This window comes from Pollicipes pollicipes, unplaced genomic scaffold (genome assembly GCF_011947565.3).
Source record: "Pollicipes pollicipes isolate AB1234 unplaced genomic scaffold, Ppol_2.1 Scaffold_7262;HRSCAF=8765_pilon_pilon_pilon, whole genome shotgun sequence".
NCBI classification, from domain to species: domain Eukaryota; kingdom Metazoa; phylum Arthropoda; class Thecostraca; order Pollicipedomorpha; family Pollicipedidae; genus Pollicipes; species Pollicipes pollicipes.
Window position 1 is genome coordinate 5,176,417 of NW_023597055.1, and position 20,438 is coordinate 5,196,854.

The window sequence follows — 20,438 nt, forward strand, 5'->3', positions numbered from 1 at the left end:
AAATATATAAAATGATATGTATTTACATGTGTAAACATATATGTACACAGATATGTTTATATATATATATATATATATATATATATATATATATATATATATATATATATATATATATAGATATATAGATATATATACATACATACACATATGTGGAGAACCGGGCGCGAGGCCAGTCGTCAGGCGATGTTAATAAAGTGGCCGGGCTAGGCGCTCTACGGGTCGAAGCCCACGGCCCAGGTCGGGCCTGGCTGATGTCTGATCAACCTGTGGCGTTATTCGTCGGCATTTGTTGGCCAAGTATCAACAGGACTCTGCAGCTCAGGGGCTCGGGCATATCACCATTTGACAGTGCATAACACGAGCCTGATACAGCGGCTGCGGAACGATTTCTGGCATCACTTAACGTCCTGAACCGATTGGTATCTGTTTTTGAGCAATAGGTGCCATCGCCCAATATAGGTGCCCTGTCGTGATTACAAAATAGCATCTATTTCCTGGTAAAAAGGTGCTATTTTTGCAGCATCCAAAGCATCTGGTACCATAATTTTCTATGGATGCGGAGGGTCGGAATGGGGAGCACGTTTTCACTCGACGCCTTGAAGGCCCACTTCGTCGCTGTGGGCCCCCGAATAGCGGCGGAGGCCGCAGCGGCGCACGACGATGCCGCTCAGCCCTCGGCCGACCCGCGACCGTACCGCGTCTGCGCCTCCGCCCTGAGCTGCGCCCGGTAACTTAGCTCGAGCTGTCTGCCGCCACCGGCCGGCCGAGCACGTCCAGAGCTGTCGGCGTCGATGGTGCCCCTCTGCTGGCTGTCAGAAAGTGTGGCCCAGTCATCGTTTCGCACCGAGTTTAGGTGATCAGCTGTTCCATCGTCTCATGTACTTCTCCCGACGTCTGGAAACTCGCTCGTGTCACTCTCGTGTTCAAGGCAGGTGACACAGCAGGTCTTAACACATTTCGGTCAATCTCGCTCCTCTTTGTGCTATCAAAAATTACTGAAAGAGTCGTCTGTGCTCAACACACCGCATATCTGCTCGATAACTACTTGCTTTGGCCGTCACAGTACGCGTGCCAACCGCGTCATCTGCCGAGGACGCCGTGCTCGACGCTATCGTATGGTACGCAACGGCCGTCGATAGCGGGCATGTCGCGTCGCTCACGACGATCAATCTCGGCAAGGCCCGCGACAGCGTCGACCGTGGCGCTCTCCTGAGAAGGCGATGTAGCCTCCGGATGGTTTCGCTCTGGTGTAGCCTCCGGATGGTAGCCTCCTGTGGTGTAGCCTCCGGATGGTTTCGCAGCTATCTGCACGGTCGGAAGCAGGTGGTGGGAGAATCCGAGCCGCTACCGCTGTCACACGATGTAGCTCAGGGATCCTTGGGCGGGCCAATCCTGTTCCTCCTTTTTATCAACGACCTCTCCAGCTTCCTCACCATGGCCGCCTGCGCCGATGACACCCAGCTTTTTGTAGTTTCACACCCGACGTCATCGGCCTTTCCCACTTCGATTCCCGCGTCGGGAAGTCCATACAGTGCCTCCAAGTTTCGTTTCAATCAGTCTAAAAAAGAACCTCGAGAACACCAAAATCACTCTGATCGGCACAAATTTGCATGAGAAATCAGCAGCTTTCACATAAACATTTCTGGCTTAAATATTTACCCCTCAACAGCAATACGGGCACTGAGAGTACTCCTCCACCAACACCAGACATGGGAGGCCCACATAGCCGCGGTCGTGCGGTGTTGCAACGCCAAACTCATGTCGTCATTCAAGGTTGGGCACCACCTCAACCCCGATGTTTTGGCGCCTCTCGTTCGTGCGCACGTCTTCCCACACATACAGGGCTGTTCGCCCGTGTTGGGAGGCGCTGCCGACCGCCATCTGATCCAGGTCCTAAAGGTGATCCAGGTCCAGGTCCAGGTGATCCAGGTGATCCACTTCGCCGCTGGGCTGAGCGACTGGCATCCGCCGTTTCGACCACATCACGCCCGCATTGGAAACGCTGGGATGGTGCAGCGTGGCGGAGATGGCGCGCCGACGTGACTGTGTCAATGCGTGCCGTGCATTGCACGTCAGCGGGGTGCCCGCCGCTCTGCGTTCGCTCTTCTGGGCGCGTGCGGAGGCCTCCCAGCGCCATACCCGAGCCACGGCCCGGGGTGACAGGTCGCTGCACCTAGAACGTGTCAGACTGGCCGCCACTCAGCGGCGGTTCCCGCACTGAGCGGCCGCCGCATGGAACTGCCGACCCCCGGCAGTCATCACGCTCCATCGCAGCGTGCCTTTTTGGCTGCTTTAAGACTCTGGCTTTTTGACTGAGAAGTGCGGCTGTGGTGTGTGTGTGTGTGTGTGTGTGTGTGTGTGTGTGTGTGTGTGTGTGTGTGTGTGTGTGTGTGTGTGTGTGTGTGTGTGTGTGTGTGTGTGGTGTGTGTGTGTGGGTGTGTGTGTGTGTGTGTGTGTGTGTGTGTGTGTGTGTGCGTGTGCGTGTGTGTGTGCGTGTGTGTGTGTGTGTGTGTGTGTGTGTGGTGTGTGTGTGTGTGTGTGTGGTGTGTGTGTGTGTGTGTGTGTGTGTGTGTGTGTGTGTGTGTGTGTGTGTGTGTGTGTGTGTGTGTGTGTGTGTGTGTGTGTGTGTGTGTGTGTGTGTGTGTGTGTGTTTACATTTATGCCGACCTTGACAATGTGTATCTCGCATAGTTTTATGTTTCAACGTTCCTATATAAAATTGAATGGATACAGAATAACCACTACGCGGAAGCCCCCCCCCCCATAATAAACGAACTGAGCTGAACGATTTGAGCCTCGCGCCGCGTAAGGCAAGTTCGAATCCCGCGCATTGCGCAAGTATTTCATTGGCACGCAACACGCTTAACGCCGAGCGTTCGCAACTCCAATGACCTAGCAGCCATCTCTGCTGACAAACAAATATAAGATTATCCCTTGACTTCGCACTGCCGTGTCGGCAGGTGTTGGGCGTGCTGTGCTGCCGCCTGGTGGCGGAGGCCGGAGTTAAGCAGCGCCGCTCGCCGTTTGGCTCTGCCGGCACCCAGCTGACTCCCGTCGGCTACGACGGCGAGGATCGCGACGCCACCATCATCAGTTACGAGAACGTGCAAACCGATGACGGCTATCAGTTCGGGTGAGCCTCCTCTGTGTCCTCAGGTTCGGGTGAGCCTCCTCTGTATCCTCAGGTACGGGTGAATCTTCTTGTCCTCAGGTTCAGTGAATGTCTTCCGTGTCTTCAGGTACGGGTGAATCTCCTCCTCTTCCTCAGGTTCAGTGAATGTCTTCCGTGTCTTCAGGTACGGGTGAATCTCCTCCTCGTCCTCAGGTTCAGTGAATGTCTTCCGCATCCTCAGGTTCGGGTGAATGTCCTCCGTGTCCTCAGGTTCGGGTGAATGTCCTCCACGTCCTCATGTTTGGCAGAGCCTCCAGAGCGTCCCCGGGTTTGGGTAAGTCTCCTCCCCGGGCTCGGACGAGTCGCGTCTGAGCTCCGTACTGGTAGGTGTTGACCCCTTCCCCCCTCCCCCAGGGGAGAAAGCCTGGCGGACGGTCGCTGATGGTGTGAGGTCATCCACCTCCATTTTCATGAGAGCGTGCAGGTTTTGGCCTTTCTTAGTTTAGAAACGGCAGGGGGGGGGGGGGAGGAGGAATGGGCGCATCAACCCCAGCCATCGGTCCGCGTTGTGAAAAACGGCGAAGTAAGGGTTAATGCAGTGTCGCCTTATTAAAACAGCGCGAATAGGCCTATCGTAGTTGTACGTAGCTATGCGGTATAGCTAAGCTACACTTGTATTTTTGACGTACTTAAGTATTTCGAACACTGAGCACTTTCTTATTCAAACGTGGGCACCAAGCCCTCCTTTTCCGTCTGCGATTACCCTTTCGAAAACACGCTTGGGTTGACGCATTTTATTTCAGCCACGAATTGTTAGTTGCGTACGTTTATACAGTTTTTCACACGCAAGTTTGCCGAAAGACTTGAAAGCACGTGATGTTGTGCCTGGCGCTGCCGACGCTCAGCGACAAGAGGCACCGCAATTTTCTCTGTGGAGTAACAGGTATCCATGTTGACCAGTTGAGACGGCTACAAGATCGTCCATGACGATAGCATACCGGTATAGGAATCTAAACGGTGACACGTGCCAGCACAGGTGTCATCAAAGAGCGCCGATGTATGCGGACGATTTTCTTAAGCGTGCTGTTAGTGACGTGCAAGCTAGTCACGCGACTCGTGCGGCTGAAGAGATCCGACGCCTGCTGTCCCGGCCTCACCACGGGATGAACGGACGCCAGTGGAAATCTGGCTTACGCCAGCCATTATATCGGCATGACTGAAGGGGCTTTGGACGTCGTTATCCTCGGCGTACTCATGCGGGCGTTGTGAGTGGCTTTGAAGGACGTGCGGTTTAATTGTGGATTAGTGTTAGGCCGGCGGTCTGGCCGTGCGAGCTCGCAGGAGAGGGATGGGCCAAGAGCGTCATTTCCTCTGTAATAGACTCTTACCCGATAGTTGTGCACGGAAATAGTGAAATTCGAAGCGTAGATCTCCCTCCCCCCCTCCCCCCGTTCATACACCTCCTAGCTTACTTGACGCTCCTTCTCCCCAGACCCTGGCGGTCAATCAACCGCTGTTCATGGCACGCACAGACGTGTCAAAGTTGCATAAGATGCTACTGAGCGGCGCCGACTTACTGGTGTCATAACTTGGGATTAACAAGGCATTGGTCGTTGATCGCATTAAACAGCAGTCTCTTGGCTAAGGAAGAACCCCCACCTAGCTACATGCACGAAGTGATGTTTACGATGCGGCGATAGTGTACAACCGCGCAATAAGCACGTACGCATGCATATTTTCGAACAAAATAGACGCGACCATTCTGTGCCGGATTCGAGTCGTTTACGCCTAACCTGTCTTAAACACGTCTGCAGTCTTCTGGCGGCGGTATGTACGCCATGCAGCTGGTAACCCTTCCATCGGTTGAAAACGGGGGTAGCCGCTGTTTACAACCAGCCATTGTTTACAAGCATGCATAGCCATTGTTTACAAGCAGCTTGATGCTCGAGCTGCTGGGACTCCACGTCCTTCAGCAACTGAGGGACGCTATCCAAGTGCATCGAGCCTGTTTGGGTTTTGTTAGCAATGGAGTCGCAAACGTGTTTCAAAAAGGATGTTAGCTGGTGATGCGCGGTCACTTGGGCAAAACTTGTGCTGATCCGGAGATGCAACGTGTCAACAGTGCTTGAGCAGACAGAATGGGTATATTTGCTCCTGGTCTGTTAGTAAGGCAGCTAAAGGCGCGGTTTAAAGAGCACAGAAGGCATCATATATATATATATATATATATATATATATATATATATATATATATATATTATATGTATACATATCCTGGACGCCAACAGATGTAGGTAACAGTGTATATGGTAAAAATGTTAATTTCGACGTGTCATAAGCAAAATGGGCCAGGGACGGCAGCCGTTGATGCAGACCTACTAAACACTAGGAACCTGATACCTAGTTGATTGTAAGGCTCAACAATCAACCCCCAGGCACCGGGGGTTGATTGTTAAGCCTTAAAATCCGCCGAAAATACTTTGTTGCATGCCAGAAGCGCATGGTCAATATGTTATAGGTGCGAGCAGGCCGCCGGCGGAGGCCGAGCCGGCCCGCTCGCAGCCAGAGGCCTCGGCGCACCGGCGCCGCCGGCCGCCGCCCACCGCGGCCGCCATGCTGCAGCGGGCGCCGCATTGTCAGAGCGCACAGAATGTAACTCGGTGATGTGGAGGGCGTAACGCCCCACTCATACCTTCATCGCGCTTTGGTCAAACATTGGCCAGAGTGCGATGAAAGTATGTTGCTGATCAAGTATCTTTTTCCCAATATGCGAAAAATATACGGATCCCGAACCAAAAAAAATACGCGGCAGTTAGATGCCATTGACCGGCAGATTGTGTGCCAGGGAGGTATGGACAAAAAGCAACAACAAAGATTGTGTTTTTTTTGCATGCCAAGATTGCGTAACCATACGCCGTGATATACTGCGTATGGTCACGCAATGTATCACGGCGGGGGGCGATATCTCGGGATTACCGCAGAATTTCGACCCGTTCGGGTCCCTCTGGTCTGCAATTATGTCAGGGAGCTGCCATAATTGTATGGTAACTCCATACATACATGGTCACGTCCCTTGCCGTTCGTCCGTGCATTTTTGGGAACAAATGCACGGACGAACGGCAAGGGACGTGACCATGGTGGATTAGCATAAGGACGCACTATATCTATATATATATATATATATATATATATATATATATATATATATATATATATATATACAGGTATGCACTATATTATATTATATTATATGTATACATAAAAGACAAAAGTGCCACTCCATAACAATAATCGTGGCAATCGACAACAATCGAATGACCAACAAAAGAATCACTCGACCGCATGGTAACACAGCATCCTTTTAAATTTCACAAAACACTTCATTTGAGGGCTATTTATCGCCCACAATTTGCAAGTTTTAGGACCACATAACGTATTAATGAGGGACTGAAAGATGAAAATACGCGATGACGTCAAGAATCGTATTTTTCAACTTGCTCTAGCGAACACCATTGGTATAGCATGAGATGTGGTAAAAGCACACCGGAAAGCTCAAAACCTATATTTTGTAATCAGTGGTCAATAACTTATTCACCGCACATTGGATGCATGGTAATTTTATTTGGCATTTAGCCTCATTTGGTTTCGAAGCGCAGATTTGAATTTCTACAATCCGATTTGAAACTGAAGGCTAGTTCATTGTCGTTAGAATTTTCCTTAAAAATGTCGGATATTCTAGATCGGTCGGAAGTCGAATTTGAACAATGGCGGATCACATTAAGCGGCACACCGAGGGACGAAGGGTCGGTATCGAGTGACCGGGCGCGATCGTGACATCGAAACTATTAATTTAGATCTTAAACCTAGTCACTCAGGCACTGCTCTGCAATCCCAAAATAATATCTGAGCGACGAATGCCTGTTAATCGACCGGTGCCTGTCGTCCTTCACGGGTTACACTGACGGCAACGTTGGGCGCCCAAAGTTTGCACATCTGCACATTGATGGTCAAGATACGTGGTTGAGCTGAAGACCGACGTGATGTCAAACAAACAACTGGTCTTAAGTTCATTATTTTGTCCAGTCTGGTCTTGAGCTGGAGCGAAGGGACCCTGTGTGCTGCACCTCACGCCTGGAACCGCACATGTGAAATTGGATGCCAGTGGATTGTAGGAAACCAGAGATACGGGTTCCATTCTTCGCCGTGCGCGCCCTCCCTGCCAGGGTAAGGTGTAGGCGGTGCCACATAGCGTCAGCAACTGACTGCCTTATTTGCTTTCAAAGCGCAGAATTGAATTTCTCTAATCCAATTTGAAATTGCAGGCTAGTTTGCTGCCGCTGGATGTTTTTTGGAATGGATAGGTCCCAACGGCGACAACGACGAAATTCGACACGCATCTAATTCGACGCCGGCTGCGGGTAAACCACGCCGCGGCCGAGGACAGTGTCACCGTGTGCAGAGCCGTGTTGCCGGGGTCGGAGAAATACAGACCTGAAGTTTTGTCACTCTCATAAGTGCCTCTACGGATGGTCAAGGAGAAGCGAGTGAACTTCGTCGAATAAGAATAGAAAAAGAGTTAGCGCGGCGGAGCGGTATAACGGCGGGTGTGGTGCGAACCGTTTGCTATCATCACCATGGAAATGTGCTGGCTTGTTAAAGTGTCATACACATACAAAGCTGCTGTGGTAAACTGCAAATATTTGTAGAGCTATTTGGCCAGAAGCACAAAACCACGAGTGGGAATTTTCTCAAAATCACCAACAGTTATCTAGAGAACTTTGCTCCAAAGGGTGCGACAGAGATCGGAAATAAATGCATACGGCTTACTGCAAAAACATCGCCATCGGTTTTTTGAAATATTGATGCAACCTCATGACTTAATCGAACATGCTGGCAATGTATCGTACGTGCGTGCTTCGACATGTCGCAAGCAAATGATTCTGCCTACTGCTCTTTCCACCTCTCTTGTTCTCACTCTCACTCCAACTGCCACGTCCACCCCCACTATGACTCGGTCTCTCACATTCACCTCCACTCGATGCTAAGAAACCACAAATCGTGCTCAATAGCACGCATGCATGCTCACTCTCCGGCAAAACGGTTGAAAGTGTTCTGGTCTGCACGTGGGAGGAGGTGATGTTGTACGTCACAATCCCCATCCAAGTCCGACCCTGAGCAGAGGCCAGGTGTCCCTCACTGATTGCCTCGCAATAGCGGCTGACCGGCACTTCAGGGTGGCTCTTAGGCATTGGGGCTCTGACGACCACAATCCGGGATAAAAGATCTAAAAAGCCCTCGGAATGTTGGACACACACCTTGCGTGGTCGCGTGGGATGAAGCGAGGCGTTCTTGGTACCGGTAACTTGGTAACTTAGTAACCTATTCCCTACTAATACAATGTCTGATGCGATCTGTACGACGACCATTGCTTTAAGACTGCAACTGCGGAACGCGTGCGCAGCTCCATCTAAGAAACAATGCTCCAATATGTCAAATAACTCGCATGGAAATGCACTTCGAACATGACATAGTCAGAGCTGGTATTGGTCACTGAGTCGGAGGTGTGTAGGTGTGAGTTGGTGAGAGAAGGTGCTTAGGCTCTAGCCGGCTAAGCTTAAGCGTATAAGGTGCATAGCGTGATAATAGATGTTGACATGCGAGGCCTGTTCGGCTCTTTTAGGTATGCAGTAAGAGTATCAGTTCTCTTGATGGTGTAATACTCTTGATGGTGTAGTACCCTTGACGTGTAGCATTCTTAATGGTGTAGTGCTCTCGATGCGTGGCATTCTTGATGGTGTAATACTCTTGACATCAACTCAACTTATAATCAGTAACAAGCAGTATCGACGTGATCGTGCATATTTCGCTCGCATCATATAAGTTTGTTTTAACTTTTTGCTGAGTCATTGAGCCTGCAGCGAATATGGCAGGGATTTATCTTCTCACGACATGTAATGATTCCACACCAGTGCTGGTCGCCCCGGACCATACGCTGGCGAACAACATCTACAGCACACGGTATGATGGTCGAACTTCAAAATATGCACACGCTCACACACACAGTGTTGCCCTTTGCCCATAAGCTTGATTAATCCCAAATCTCCACTTTCCGGTTCATATGAGACGTCGTTTTTTCGATGCCACATGAACTAGAGCCGACAATACTGTGCGGTTAATATATGAATATCCGCCATGTCGGTCACGAGAGCATAAGTGGCCAATTCGGGTGACGTCAAATGCAGTACGAAGTCCTCCACTTCGGAGGAAAATCAAGTTCGGAAATGCTGTCAAAGACGAAACACTCACGCCAACACAATTCATCGGCAGCAATACGAAGTCTACCAACGGAGGTGACCTTACCTTGCCCGATTGTTCCCGGGCAACATGACAGGACCATTGCAACATTTCCCGGGCAACATGACAGGACCCTTACCTGCTGAGACCGGCCACACGGCTCCCAGCGACCTTGAGTTGTACGCTGCTGCCCCTCTGGTAATAAGCGCAGTGGAAATGTGCCGGCACGCTTACGGCTAACGTACTTTTCATGCGGGAGTCGTCACATTCTATCTGCTTAGAAGCAGCCCACCTGCCAAAAATGCCCCTCAGGAGTTGGAAGCGTGCACGTCTGCGGTATCTGCGGGGGCCGAGTGCTGACCACGGCGTGAAGGCCAGTGAGAGGCAATTTCCTGCGAGGATGACGGCAGCTAGCTAGAATTCAGCCCAGTGTCGATCCACGTAAAAATGTTCGCATGATACCTCAGGCGGAGGCAGAAGACCTTCAGCACAAAGCGCTCTCGCTAAGTAACACACTTGTATTCATCGACTTTGCAAAGTCAAAAACATCTGTAGAAAAATAAAGTTTTTAAGTTTTATCCCGAACTTTTTGTGTGTATGGATTTGGGGATCAAAGCTCACGCTAAGTGGTACTTGTGTTAGCCCTGACCCTTGCAATCATAGGCGTAGGAACGTTTCAAAAAGTGGGGGGGGGGGCGGGGCAGGCTCAGAGTGTACTTCAGGAACTTTTTCTGGAAAGTGAGCCTGATGACCGAGGGGCGGCAGGGATGGAGATTGTTATCGCTCTTTATTCAAGTGTCACGGCTGCTACGCTAGCTATATATCTAGAGCTGTTTATCACTGGTGCACAATCTTGCCTATTCGACTCATCTATCATTTGGCAAAGATGAATAAAAAAAGACGAATAATCTTCCCTAGATTATTCTTCCATTTTAACATTGTCTTTCCTGGGGAGACGAAATTCCACGAGCGGGTAGGTGTTTTGTGTCATTAAGGAAACATTTGCCTCTACAGTGTAGATGCCAAAATACGGATTGCATGGATAAAGCCTGGTGAGAATTTTGAAAGTGGATCGATGGCTCACAGTGCGCCAGGTTTTTCATGCGCCTTCATTTCACTGGCTGCTTTTCGAAAAAATAAGACTTGTCGCAGCATTTTGGGCGGAAACAAATTCGGGAGCTTGAAACTCCTAGAAACAATGTGACAAAATTCATAAAACTGGAGATCCTCTTTTTAGAATCAAGGCACATAATAAGGCCCATCTGTCATATGATCCTTACCTGGGCCCTGCTCCTGTCCGCCGTCGGTGGTCATTGCCCTGGCCTGGATGTCTCCCGCATGACTGACTGCGAGCTGATCGTGTGTCTACTTTGTTGCCTACTTTTGGATGAGCGTTACTTCTACATGGACACACTACACGGACACTTCATTGCCCATCATGCAACGTACGCGACTTGATCTACTTTTGTGTGTAGGCGGGGGCGTAGCCGGAGCCTTGCCAAGGGGGAACATAGGGTTGACAAAAACCCATCTTATGGTGACCCCCCCCCCCCCAAATCCCCGGATATGTCTCACTTGTTGACAAGTGACACGGTTTTCTTCCTTTTATTGTTGTTTTTACCTTGTAACCAGAACAGAAACCAGGAGCTACCGTGAGCTCAATTCTGTTTGCATTTTGAGGTCAATAAGCTGCAGAAATCAGGCGTTGAATGACTGCATGGAAGAAACCACCGGCGTTCTTAATTTACAATGGTTAGCTGACTCTTTCTAAAGCGATAGAATTCAGAAGCCTTGTCAATTTTTTTTCTGGGTTCTACAGGCATTGAGGACATCGCAAAGGTAGATTGTGGATCGGTATGTTTGATCAAAATTTGAAGACAAAAATTTAATTGCAAGTCGAGTGGTCAACAATGTGTATTAGCATGGCCAAGCCATGCTTGCCTGAAAATGCTCACTATTCAGTCAGAATCGATTAGTGATGCAATTCATGTAACGTGTTCTTTAACATGCTCGCTCGCAAATCTCAGCAACAAAACCCTCGACACCAGGCGTTGCAGTCTCCATAGTCAGCGTAGCGTTAACTCAGTAGCTAACATTTAGCCGTGGCTCGCCGGTGGACGAAAATGATGACACTTCTGAAATGATTACCTTTAAACACTTAAATCAACTTGTTATGCAAGTTATGTGGCGTAATTTTGAGCATGCGCGCCCAAAAATTTTAGAAACACAAGCCTCGACCCCAGGCGTTGCAGTCTTCGTAGGCCGCGCATTGTCGTCTTGGCAGCTGATATTAAGTTGTGGCCAACGGGTGGGCGAAAATGACGACGCTCCTGATAAAGTATCCTTGGGCGCTTCATGACATCAGATCTTGTATTTAGAAGGCAGTCTGAGGGCATATTTCACGCGTGCAATTTTTAGATATATGAAAAGAACGGATTGGCCCCTAAAGCACCGCGAAGTGCGGCTGTAATCTGGTGTTTGAACTGGAAAAGTGAACGTAAAATCTCTATTTTTCGTGTTTCCGCAGCTATTTATCTGTCCAGAAGACAGATTAACACGGCGCCCGCCGTCTGGTGGCACTTGCAGTGGCCGAAACTTATCGGTTTTACGGAAGTTGCAACCTAGACCATTGCTGTCCTTGCTCTCGAGGTTGCGGACGGGCATGTTGGAGCCTTTTCATGTAGTTTGCTTCAATAATGCATTCTGAAAGAAACGAACGTTCCCAGGCAACATGGCATGATCTTGCTCGTTTTTTCCAAATTCATTTCGACCCGTGTTTTTCTACAATAATGAGAGCCCCACTCTTCTCAACGATAATGAGACATCTTATTCCCTTCCGGGCAAGGGGACTCTTCCTTAGAATACCAGGGGTACATTACCGTTTCCGGTCAAGGGCTAAAGGGCCATTCCGTCCCATCGCGAAGTGTCCTCTGGCTATCATTCTGGTGGCACGGGGCGGGATCTCATAGTCGATCCGGAGGTCATTAGAAGGATATATCATATCACATTGTGCCCATCCCTGACACGGGAGGCCTTCTGATCCGCGCAGTTAGCCCCGGATCAGCACAGGGACCCTCATTGACGCAACAAGATCCCTGATCACCGCAGGCAGTCCGATAATTTTCACATATACTCCAGTTCCATGTTTTTCTGTGTTCTTCAGAGACATTAGGCACTCCCTGACTGTAGATTGCAGATGAAATGGGGTTCATAACATGCATTAACATGGCTAGGCCATGTTCGTCTTATAATGCTCAAGATCCTGTCAGAGCTGATCGCTGATAAGAAAGCTACGTAATATGGTGCTGAGCATGCGTGCTCGCAAGGCATAGCAATAACAGGCTCGACGCCCGGCGTTGCAGTCTCCAGGCCATGCGGCGTCGGTCTTGCGGCTGTGACATTAAGTGATGGCCAATGAGCAAACAAAAAAGATGACGCATCTTAAGGGACATGGCTGGTGAACTAGGTAAATCGGCATGCATGTTTAATGTGGTGCAAAAGTAAGCCGAATGCAGCCTTAATCTGAAAAGTGGGGGGAGGGGCAGTTAACATTGCTGGCCCCCCACCTTCAAAAGTGGGGGAGGGGCGCGGCCCCCTGCCGCCCCCCCCCCCTCCCCCCTGTTCCTACGCCCATGCTCACAATCCGATCAAACCATTCAAGGTCCACGGCAGATTTGATGGCGAAAGTTAAGCGTGCCGCAATACTCGGCACGTCCTGCCCTCTGACGTCACCTGACCTTCAACGTGGCCGCCGCCAAGCCGCCGCATTTCTGAATTCTGGGAATGCGACGCTGTGACGTCATTGTGGGACTAAATCATATGGCACCAACACTACGGCGGCGGGAAAGCGGTCTTCTTTGCGGGCTGGTTAGAACATAAATATTTCCATAAACAGGAGTTCTTTCGGCCTGGGATATTAAATGAAACATTCTCAGCTGGGAAATGGCATTGGCTTGCGCTGGGGCTGCAAAATTATTGCTGGAATGCGCTTCCAGCATGCTCCCGGCAGAGAGATGAGTGACCCATTCTCCAGTGATATATTCCGAAGATTTTTAGCTGGAAGTGCTCAGAAACAATCCGTGTAAAAAGCACAACATACAACAACAACAACATAAGGTGGGGGTGAGAAACAGCGGGCCAGACGGGCTCGCAACACCCTTGGGCGCGCATTGAGAAGTGGGAATGCACATCCTATAGCCTTCGGAGGGGCGTTGCCAGGGTGAATGCATGGTTAGCCTGCCCTAATGTGGGTAGTGACTAGTGAACTCCGGATGGCGTAAATGTAGCGCGCGCTATTTCAGTTCAAGATAGCAGATTTTCCTGTAAAATAGGACGATTTCTGGCAAGTTTTGCAAATTGTGGCAGTCAAAGAGTGGTGGCCCATATCTCAGCTAGGAAATAGTTTTGGGGATATATTAGAGCGGTCGGAGTATTATATATATATATATATATATATATATATATATATATAATATATATATATTCCCTGCTCGCTATTTTCACCTAACCCATCTGACATTATGGATGTGCAAATCAACCAGCGTTTAGGAAGATCATAGCACAATAACAGCAAAATTGTAGCACCTGTTCTCCTCTCATTTCCTTCTTTCCCCATTTCATTCCATCTAGGTTTTGCAGTGATAGGATGCATATGCAATCTAAGCCGATCATTGAATGTAATATATTCATTACATATGATATATATTTTCACAAAAACATTAATTTTACAAAAAAACATTGCATCTAAATATTCGGGCGCGTTGATTAGGACGAATATTGTGCGGGTGCTGGAGCTGGAAAACGTGGTTCAGTAGGATCTATTTTAAGAAGCAGATGCTATCATGGGTTTGTCTTTAGAGGGTTCGAGATGCAAAATGCGGAATATCTTTTCACAAAGCAGCATAATAAGGATGTACAACAGAATTGCAACCCAGTTCATTACCAAAATCTCAGTTTTTAAAGCTGTTACCGGTTTCTACCAACCCTTTCGAATTATCAACCAAAATACATCCTACGGGCTACCAAACTTTAGTGCCATGGTGACGTCACGTCCACGTAGCCTTTTACTCTAGCAGCCTTGGCCACTGCCACCCCCCGCAGGCCAGATTTGCCAGGGAGCTCAGGGCGGACGCTGAGTCGGGAGCATGGGGACTAGGGGTGTGGGGCTTGAGCCTCCCGTTTTTCGGAAAATCTAACGCTCGGGCTACAGGCGTTGACTGCAAAGCGGGCACCCCAATTACATGTCAACTCCAACTAGGTTTGAGGGAGGGGGTTGACAAAAATTTGGAGGAGTTAGAGCCCCCATCTGAGTAAGTAACTCCACTTGGGGACTGCAGTCGCGCTAACCTGGAGAGCAGCCCATAATCCTCACCTCTGCGTCATGCTGTATGGTTCTGCCCCGCGTCACGTGTGCTCAGCTTCTAGAATAATCCGGAAGTGCCGTAGAAAAGTGTTACTCGTCGCATTCCTGCTTCATGGCAGTTGTTCGCGCCCCCAAACGTCGAGCTTCATGAAAGAAGTAACATTTACGGTTTAATCGCCAGTCCATTGCAGGTTTCGTTTCAATTGTACACTTCCCAACCCTTAGCACGTCGAGCGTCTTGATCACTTGCTAAGCACCACTCGCTGGCCAGAAAACCTCCTGATCAACGCCAGCTGACTGTGTTTCAGACTGCTGCCGCTTCCCGTGAACGAGTTCACTGTCGTCGGCCTTGGTGACCAGCCTGTCCACCCCTGGCTTCATTGTAAACGGGTGTCAGGAGTGTTCCTTACTTCTGAATCGCGTTTTGGACAGTCCAGTTGTGTTTCCGTCGCTCTAGTGCCAGTTGCGCTCACCGTCATTAGTCACCACATCCCTTTCGGCCACTTGTTCTTTGCCTCACTTTGGAAAATACCGCCCGTCGGGGTTCAGTAACAAAAAAGCGCCTCTATAGAGACGAAAATGTGAAACAATAATGAATCAAAATCGCTGAGTCATACTCTGCGCTTGCCACTACCCACCTAGCTGAGACTGCGACACCGGCTCACTCCATCCTCTATCCTCCCCGCCATTCCCGCTGGGATGCCCCACGGTCACCCTGACGTGTGACACGCGCTCATACCTGTGCGGCAGGTTCGAGACCTCGAACGGCATCGCGCACGAGGAGGTGGGCCTGATGTTCGGCGGCCGGGAGAACAACACGGGCGTCATGGTGACCGAGGGTCGCGTCCAGTGGGATGCGCCTGGAGGCTTCCGCTTCGAGGTGCTCTGGCACGCCGACGAGAATGGCTACCAGCCCACCGTGAGTTCTGGGGGAGAGCTGACGAGAATGGCTACCAGCCCACCGTGAGTTCTGGGGGAGAGCTGACGAGAATGGTTACCAGCCCACCGTGAGTTCTGGGGGAGAGCTGACGAGAACGGCTACCAGCCCACCGTGAGTTCTGGGGGAGAACCGACGAGGATGGCTACCAGCCCACCGTGAGTTCTGGGGGAGAACCGACGAGAACGGCTACCAGCCCACCGTGAGTTCTGGGGGAGAGCTGACGAGAATGGCTACCAGCCCACCGTGAGTTCTGGGGAGAGCTGACGAGAACGGCTACCAGCCCACCGTGAGTTCTGGGGAGAACCGACGAGAAAGGCTACCAGCCCACCGTGAGTTCTGGGGAGAACCGACGAGAACGGCTACCAGCCCACCGTGAGTTCTGGGGGAGAGCTGACGAGAATGGCTACCAGCCCACCGTGAGTTCTGGGGGAGAACCGACGAGAATGGCTACCAGCCCACCGTGAGTTCTGGGGAGAACCGACGAGAATGGCTACCAGCCCACCGTGAGTTCTGGGGAGAACCGACGGGAACGGCTACCAGTTCACCGTGACTTCTGGAGAGAACCGACGAGAACGGCTACCAGCCCGCGTGAGTTCTGGAGAGAACCGACGAGAATGGCTACCAGCCCACCGTGAGTTCTGGGGAGCGGACTGGCGCAGATCGACGGCCCGTATCAGGCAGAGATGGGAGTGAGGAAGCGTCGAGTTGTAGGACGATGACGGGTGAAAACTGGTGGTGAGTTTTTAGGCGGGGACGGGTATGAGCCAACAGTGGGCCGTGTGAGTAGAACGAATATAACCCACCAGAGCGTTGTAGGACGAGGACGTATGCAAGCCAAGAAACGCCACGTTGTGATGCGGGACGTGTAAAAGCAAGCAGCGAGTAGCATGGGACGTAGCGTGACGTACACCAACAGCGAGTCGTTTGCCTCGGGCGGGTACATGCCGACCGTAGGTTTTGGGGAGAGGGAGGGAAGGACAGACATAAACTAACTGTGGTTTTTGGGAGACGGCCGAGCGTAAATCAACGTTATGCCGCCTGTAAACCCTAGCGACGACGGACTTGGCGGGCACGCCGATACGAGCAAACAGTGAGTTCTGAGACGAGACGGGTGCGAGGTGAAATGGGACGATGCATGACGTGGACGCGCACAAGTCAGCGGTGGAATGTGCGAAGGGAACTGGGTGAAGTGGTGAGTTGTCTGGCGAGAATGGGCGGGCCAGCGGTGAGTTCTAGACAAGGATCTACACAAATCAGCGGTGAGATATCGGACGCGGACAGGATGAGTGCGTCATCAGAATGCACAGAGGACAATGGTGAGACAGTGACAACGGTTGACAGTCGCAAGCCAATGGCAAGATGTGAGTTGAGGTCGGGTGTCCGCGAAGAGCTTTGAGAAGACACGAACCCGCTCAGTACTGCAATCCAGAGCAGCAGACGCGTAAGTGTCTAAAATAAGTGTGGCACTCGAGGGAGTATTTAACCCGCGACCACCACTGGGGGGGGGGGGGGGGGGGGGGGCTTGTGGACGTTCCATGTCACAACTTATCGCTGCTGGCTTGCATCCGTCCTTGTTCCCTTAACCCCTCGCTGGGTTCGGTATTGCTTACGTTTAGCCCCTTCCACCTGGATTCGCGGTAGATCAAATATTCCAAACGATGCCGAATTATTGTTGAACATCCTGCATGCTCGGATTCCTCTTCTTAGTTTTTTGATGATCAGCAAAGCGATCAGTTATGACGTTGATATGACATATGATATGACATACAACATATGACGCATGATATGAGACGAGCCGACAGTTGTGACATGGTAATAGACAGTCATTAGGTTAGTTACATAGCTATGGATTATCTATGTCATAAGCCAACAGCTGGGAGATTCGGCAGTGGGTCGCCACACTCAATGCCAGCTAGCGTTTGGCCACCAATCGGAGACCGGCACAGCGCGCATCCTTCCCATGTGCTGCCGTGCGCTCTGATTTCACTCAGGTGACCTGCCCCCTATCCTGTGACCTGACCCAAAGTGTTAAGATGGCTATGATAAATCCAGACATATTGCTACGGCGGCATAGAAGGTTTGGTCATTTATGGGCTAACTCAGTAATACATTTGTGAGTTGTGCGACGATTAATTCATATGATAATTTGGATCGTCTTTTTAATTATCTGCAATGCAGACATTCTATAATTCTCGATATCGCTCCGCTACTCCCAGAGGTAAAAAAAAACTGCTTGGCTAGTGTCCAGCTTCCTTGCACTGCGTGTGAAGGCAATATACACCAAAACAACAAAGTTTCCCTGAAATGGCTGACTATATCTTTAATCTAAATTGCACATTTTGTATACGTCTTTCATGCCTGTTCCCGTCATGGCAAGAAAGAAAATCAAAATCTCGCGAACTCCGCTGCATGTGGGAAAGAGGTAGGTTCTCAAACCGACCTGCCAACTCCATCCGTCACAGTTCTTGACATATGTTTGTGATACTTATAAAGTTTCAAAACGAACTGCAGTTGAGTTAATTTTCTCACATATACGTACACATCAGCCCTCGATAAGTTGATCGCTTCATAGCCCAGCAATGTCTCATTGCAGGTTAATTCTGCGTCTAAATATTCCGTTCCTCCGCTGCTGCCCGGCCATGCGCCGGCTCCTCTACGATCACCGCTGCTGAGTTTACGATGGGCCAGAGCACCTTTTTGTTTTACTTCATTTTCGAAGTGAATATCTACTTCTTGCTCAAATCAAATGCATTTATGAAACCCGATGGATGCTTGGCGAAGGACGGAGTAACTCCTTACTTCAGATATCCTCGCAAATAGTATGATTTTGCGGGCGTTAAAGCAAGTAGTTCGCGCTCACTCTATGCAATCGGATTCGAAGTCAGAGCACATGAAGTTACTACTCCCCACGCCAGAATTGCACGTCATTCTCTCCTCATGAAACTGGTTGCTAACCTGAACATCGTGACTTGCCCTCAATGCCGTGACCGGACCTGAACATTGTGACTCGACCTCTGTCACATGACCTTTCTCAGGGCGTGCACCTCGTGTCGGAGCATTGGCACCCGCTGGCACAGGCACCCAGCTCGCTGGATGAGTACAAGCTGTTGCGTAGCGCGCGCGAACGCTTCAACGCCCAGGAGACCCTGCGGAAGGTGGAGGCGCTCGCCCAGGCTAGTGGCAGCGGCCGGCCGGCTGCCAAACGCGACTGACAGGGAGATCACTTCATGTGATCACTCCAAGTGAAGCCTTTTCACTTAAGATGGCGAGGGGGCGAGGTTTTTGAGACATAATATAGCGTCTATTGAAAGTGCGTGCAATTCTCCTTTAAAAATGTTTAATTGCTGTCATGTTCTTGCTCATTGTGCGGGACTATCCGCACAAACCTTAATTCCCTCATTGTCAGCGGCTGATTATGCGTAAAGGGCACTGTGCCTGCTTTCTGCGCACGCACACAGAATAGGGCGCTACGCGAAAAGCGAGGCAGCTGCTTGACAGTGATGGTCGTGGTGTGAAAGTGGAATAAACACCTGAGATCATCTCAGCTTCCGCAGCCAGTCTCGTGCTTTTAAATGCTGAAAGCTGCTGCACCGCGCAACCTGTGTTCATCTGTTAGACAGCTGGTATCCACGAAGTTCGCCGTCGCAGACAGTAGATGCCTCCAAGGCTATACAAATTATAAATATTTCCACACCCAAGCAGCAGGTGCGGTCGGTCATGTGCTGCGTGGCGGCTCCACAGATTGAAATAAGAGTCGAGGTTCCTTTATGGAAGGGGCACGGTGTGATTTATTTGGATATGTCCTAAAGATCACGCACCGAGTACGACACGAATTTCTACGACACAAAAACTTCAAAGAATAAAGGCCGTAATATGCAATTTGTCACCAACGCTTGAATGATAATTGCAGTGCTAAGGACACGCACTTTCTTCTCCAACTTACCGATATTCTTGGCACATTTCGCCCGGAGGAAACCAGGTACATTTTAGTCAGGTATCGCCGAGTCAGTCGGGCATATATCCCGCGGCTCGGCAAATACGTGCGGCCCTCACGAAGTAAGGGCCGCGCTTCTGTCACTGACACGTGACTTATACGCATCTGGATCCCGCTAGCTTTGGAATCCTCAACAAAAGAGCAGTCACGGCGTCTTGCGCGGCAAATTAACAAATGCGTTTCGCTTTTCTGGTACCTAATATCGTTATAAGATGTCACTGATAGAAAACTCCGCACTCCATCGTGCACAGGAAACGCAACAAACATGGTTTACAAGCTCTCACTATGCCCTTGTTTGCGGCACTGTTGTGGCAATGGACTGCAACCCAGTTTGGCAACAGCTTATTAAAGCCACCTAATCACCACGCCATCTCGTTCCTTTTGCACGCTCAGTCACCCTCAGTAACTAGTAGCACACAGAGCACACATGATGTGTATCTGTGATGAGCACACATGATGTGTATCATGATGTGATGCCATCACTCGAGGCCGTGCGGGATCACCAAGTTACCGGATAACCCCAGCAGCCATGGCGTCGTCACCACCGGGTCCACCCTGGGCCACCGAAGATGAAAAGGACAGCCGGCAATCCCCACGCGACACCACTGGCCACCTTTGGTCACCAGGCCTCACCAACGCCTTCCGAAATGGCATCAGTGGTCATCGTCAAAAGGCCCTTGGGGGCGACCAGGATCTATAGGGATTATCAGCAATCCTCAGATGACACCCTTGG

General features: G+C 50.2%; 1 protein-coding gene across 1 annotated transcript; it reads left to right on the top strand.

Annotated features, from left to right (window-relative positions):
- The first annotated feature begins 572 nt into the window (after nucleotides 1-572).
- On the top strand, nucleotides 573-19,251 carry LOC119114143 (larval cuticle protein LCP-17-like). Its single transcript, XM_037238354.1, has 4 exons — nucleotides 573-620; nucleotides 2,964-3,136; nucleotides 15,522-15,690; nucleotides 18,747-19,251. The coding sequence occupies exons 1-4, from the start codon at nucleotides 573-575 to the stop codon at nucleotides 18,921-18,923; spliced, it is 567 nt and encodes a 188-aa protein (XP_037094249.1). The 3' UTR covers nucleotides 18,924-19,251.
- The last annotated feature ends 1,187 nt before the right edge of the window (nucleotides 19,252-20,438 follow it).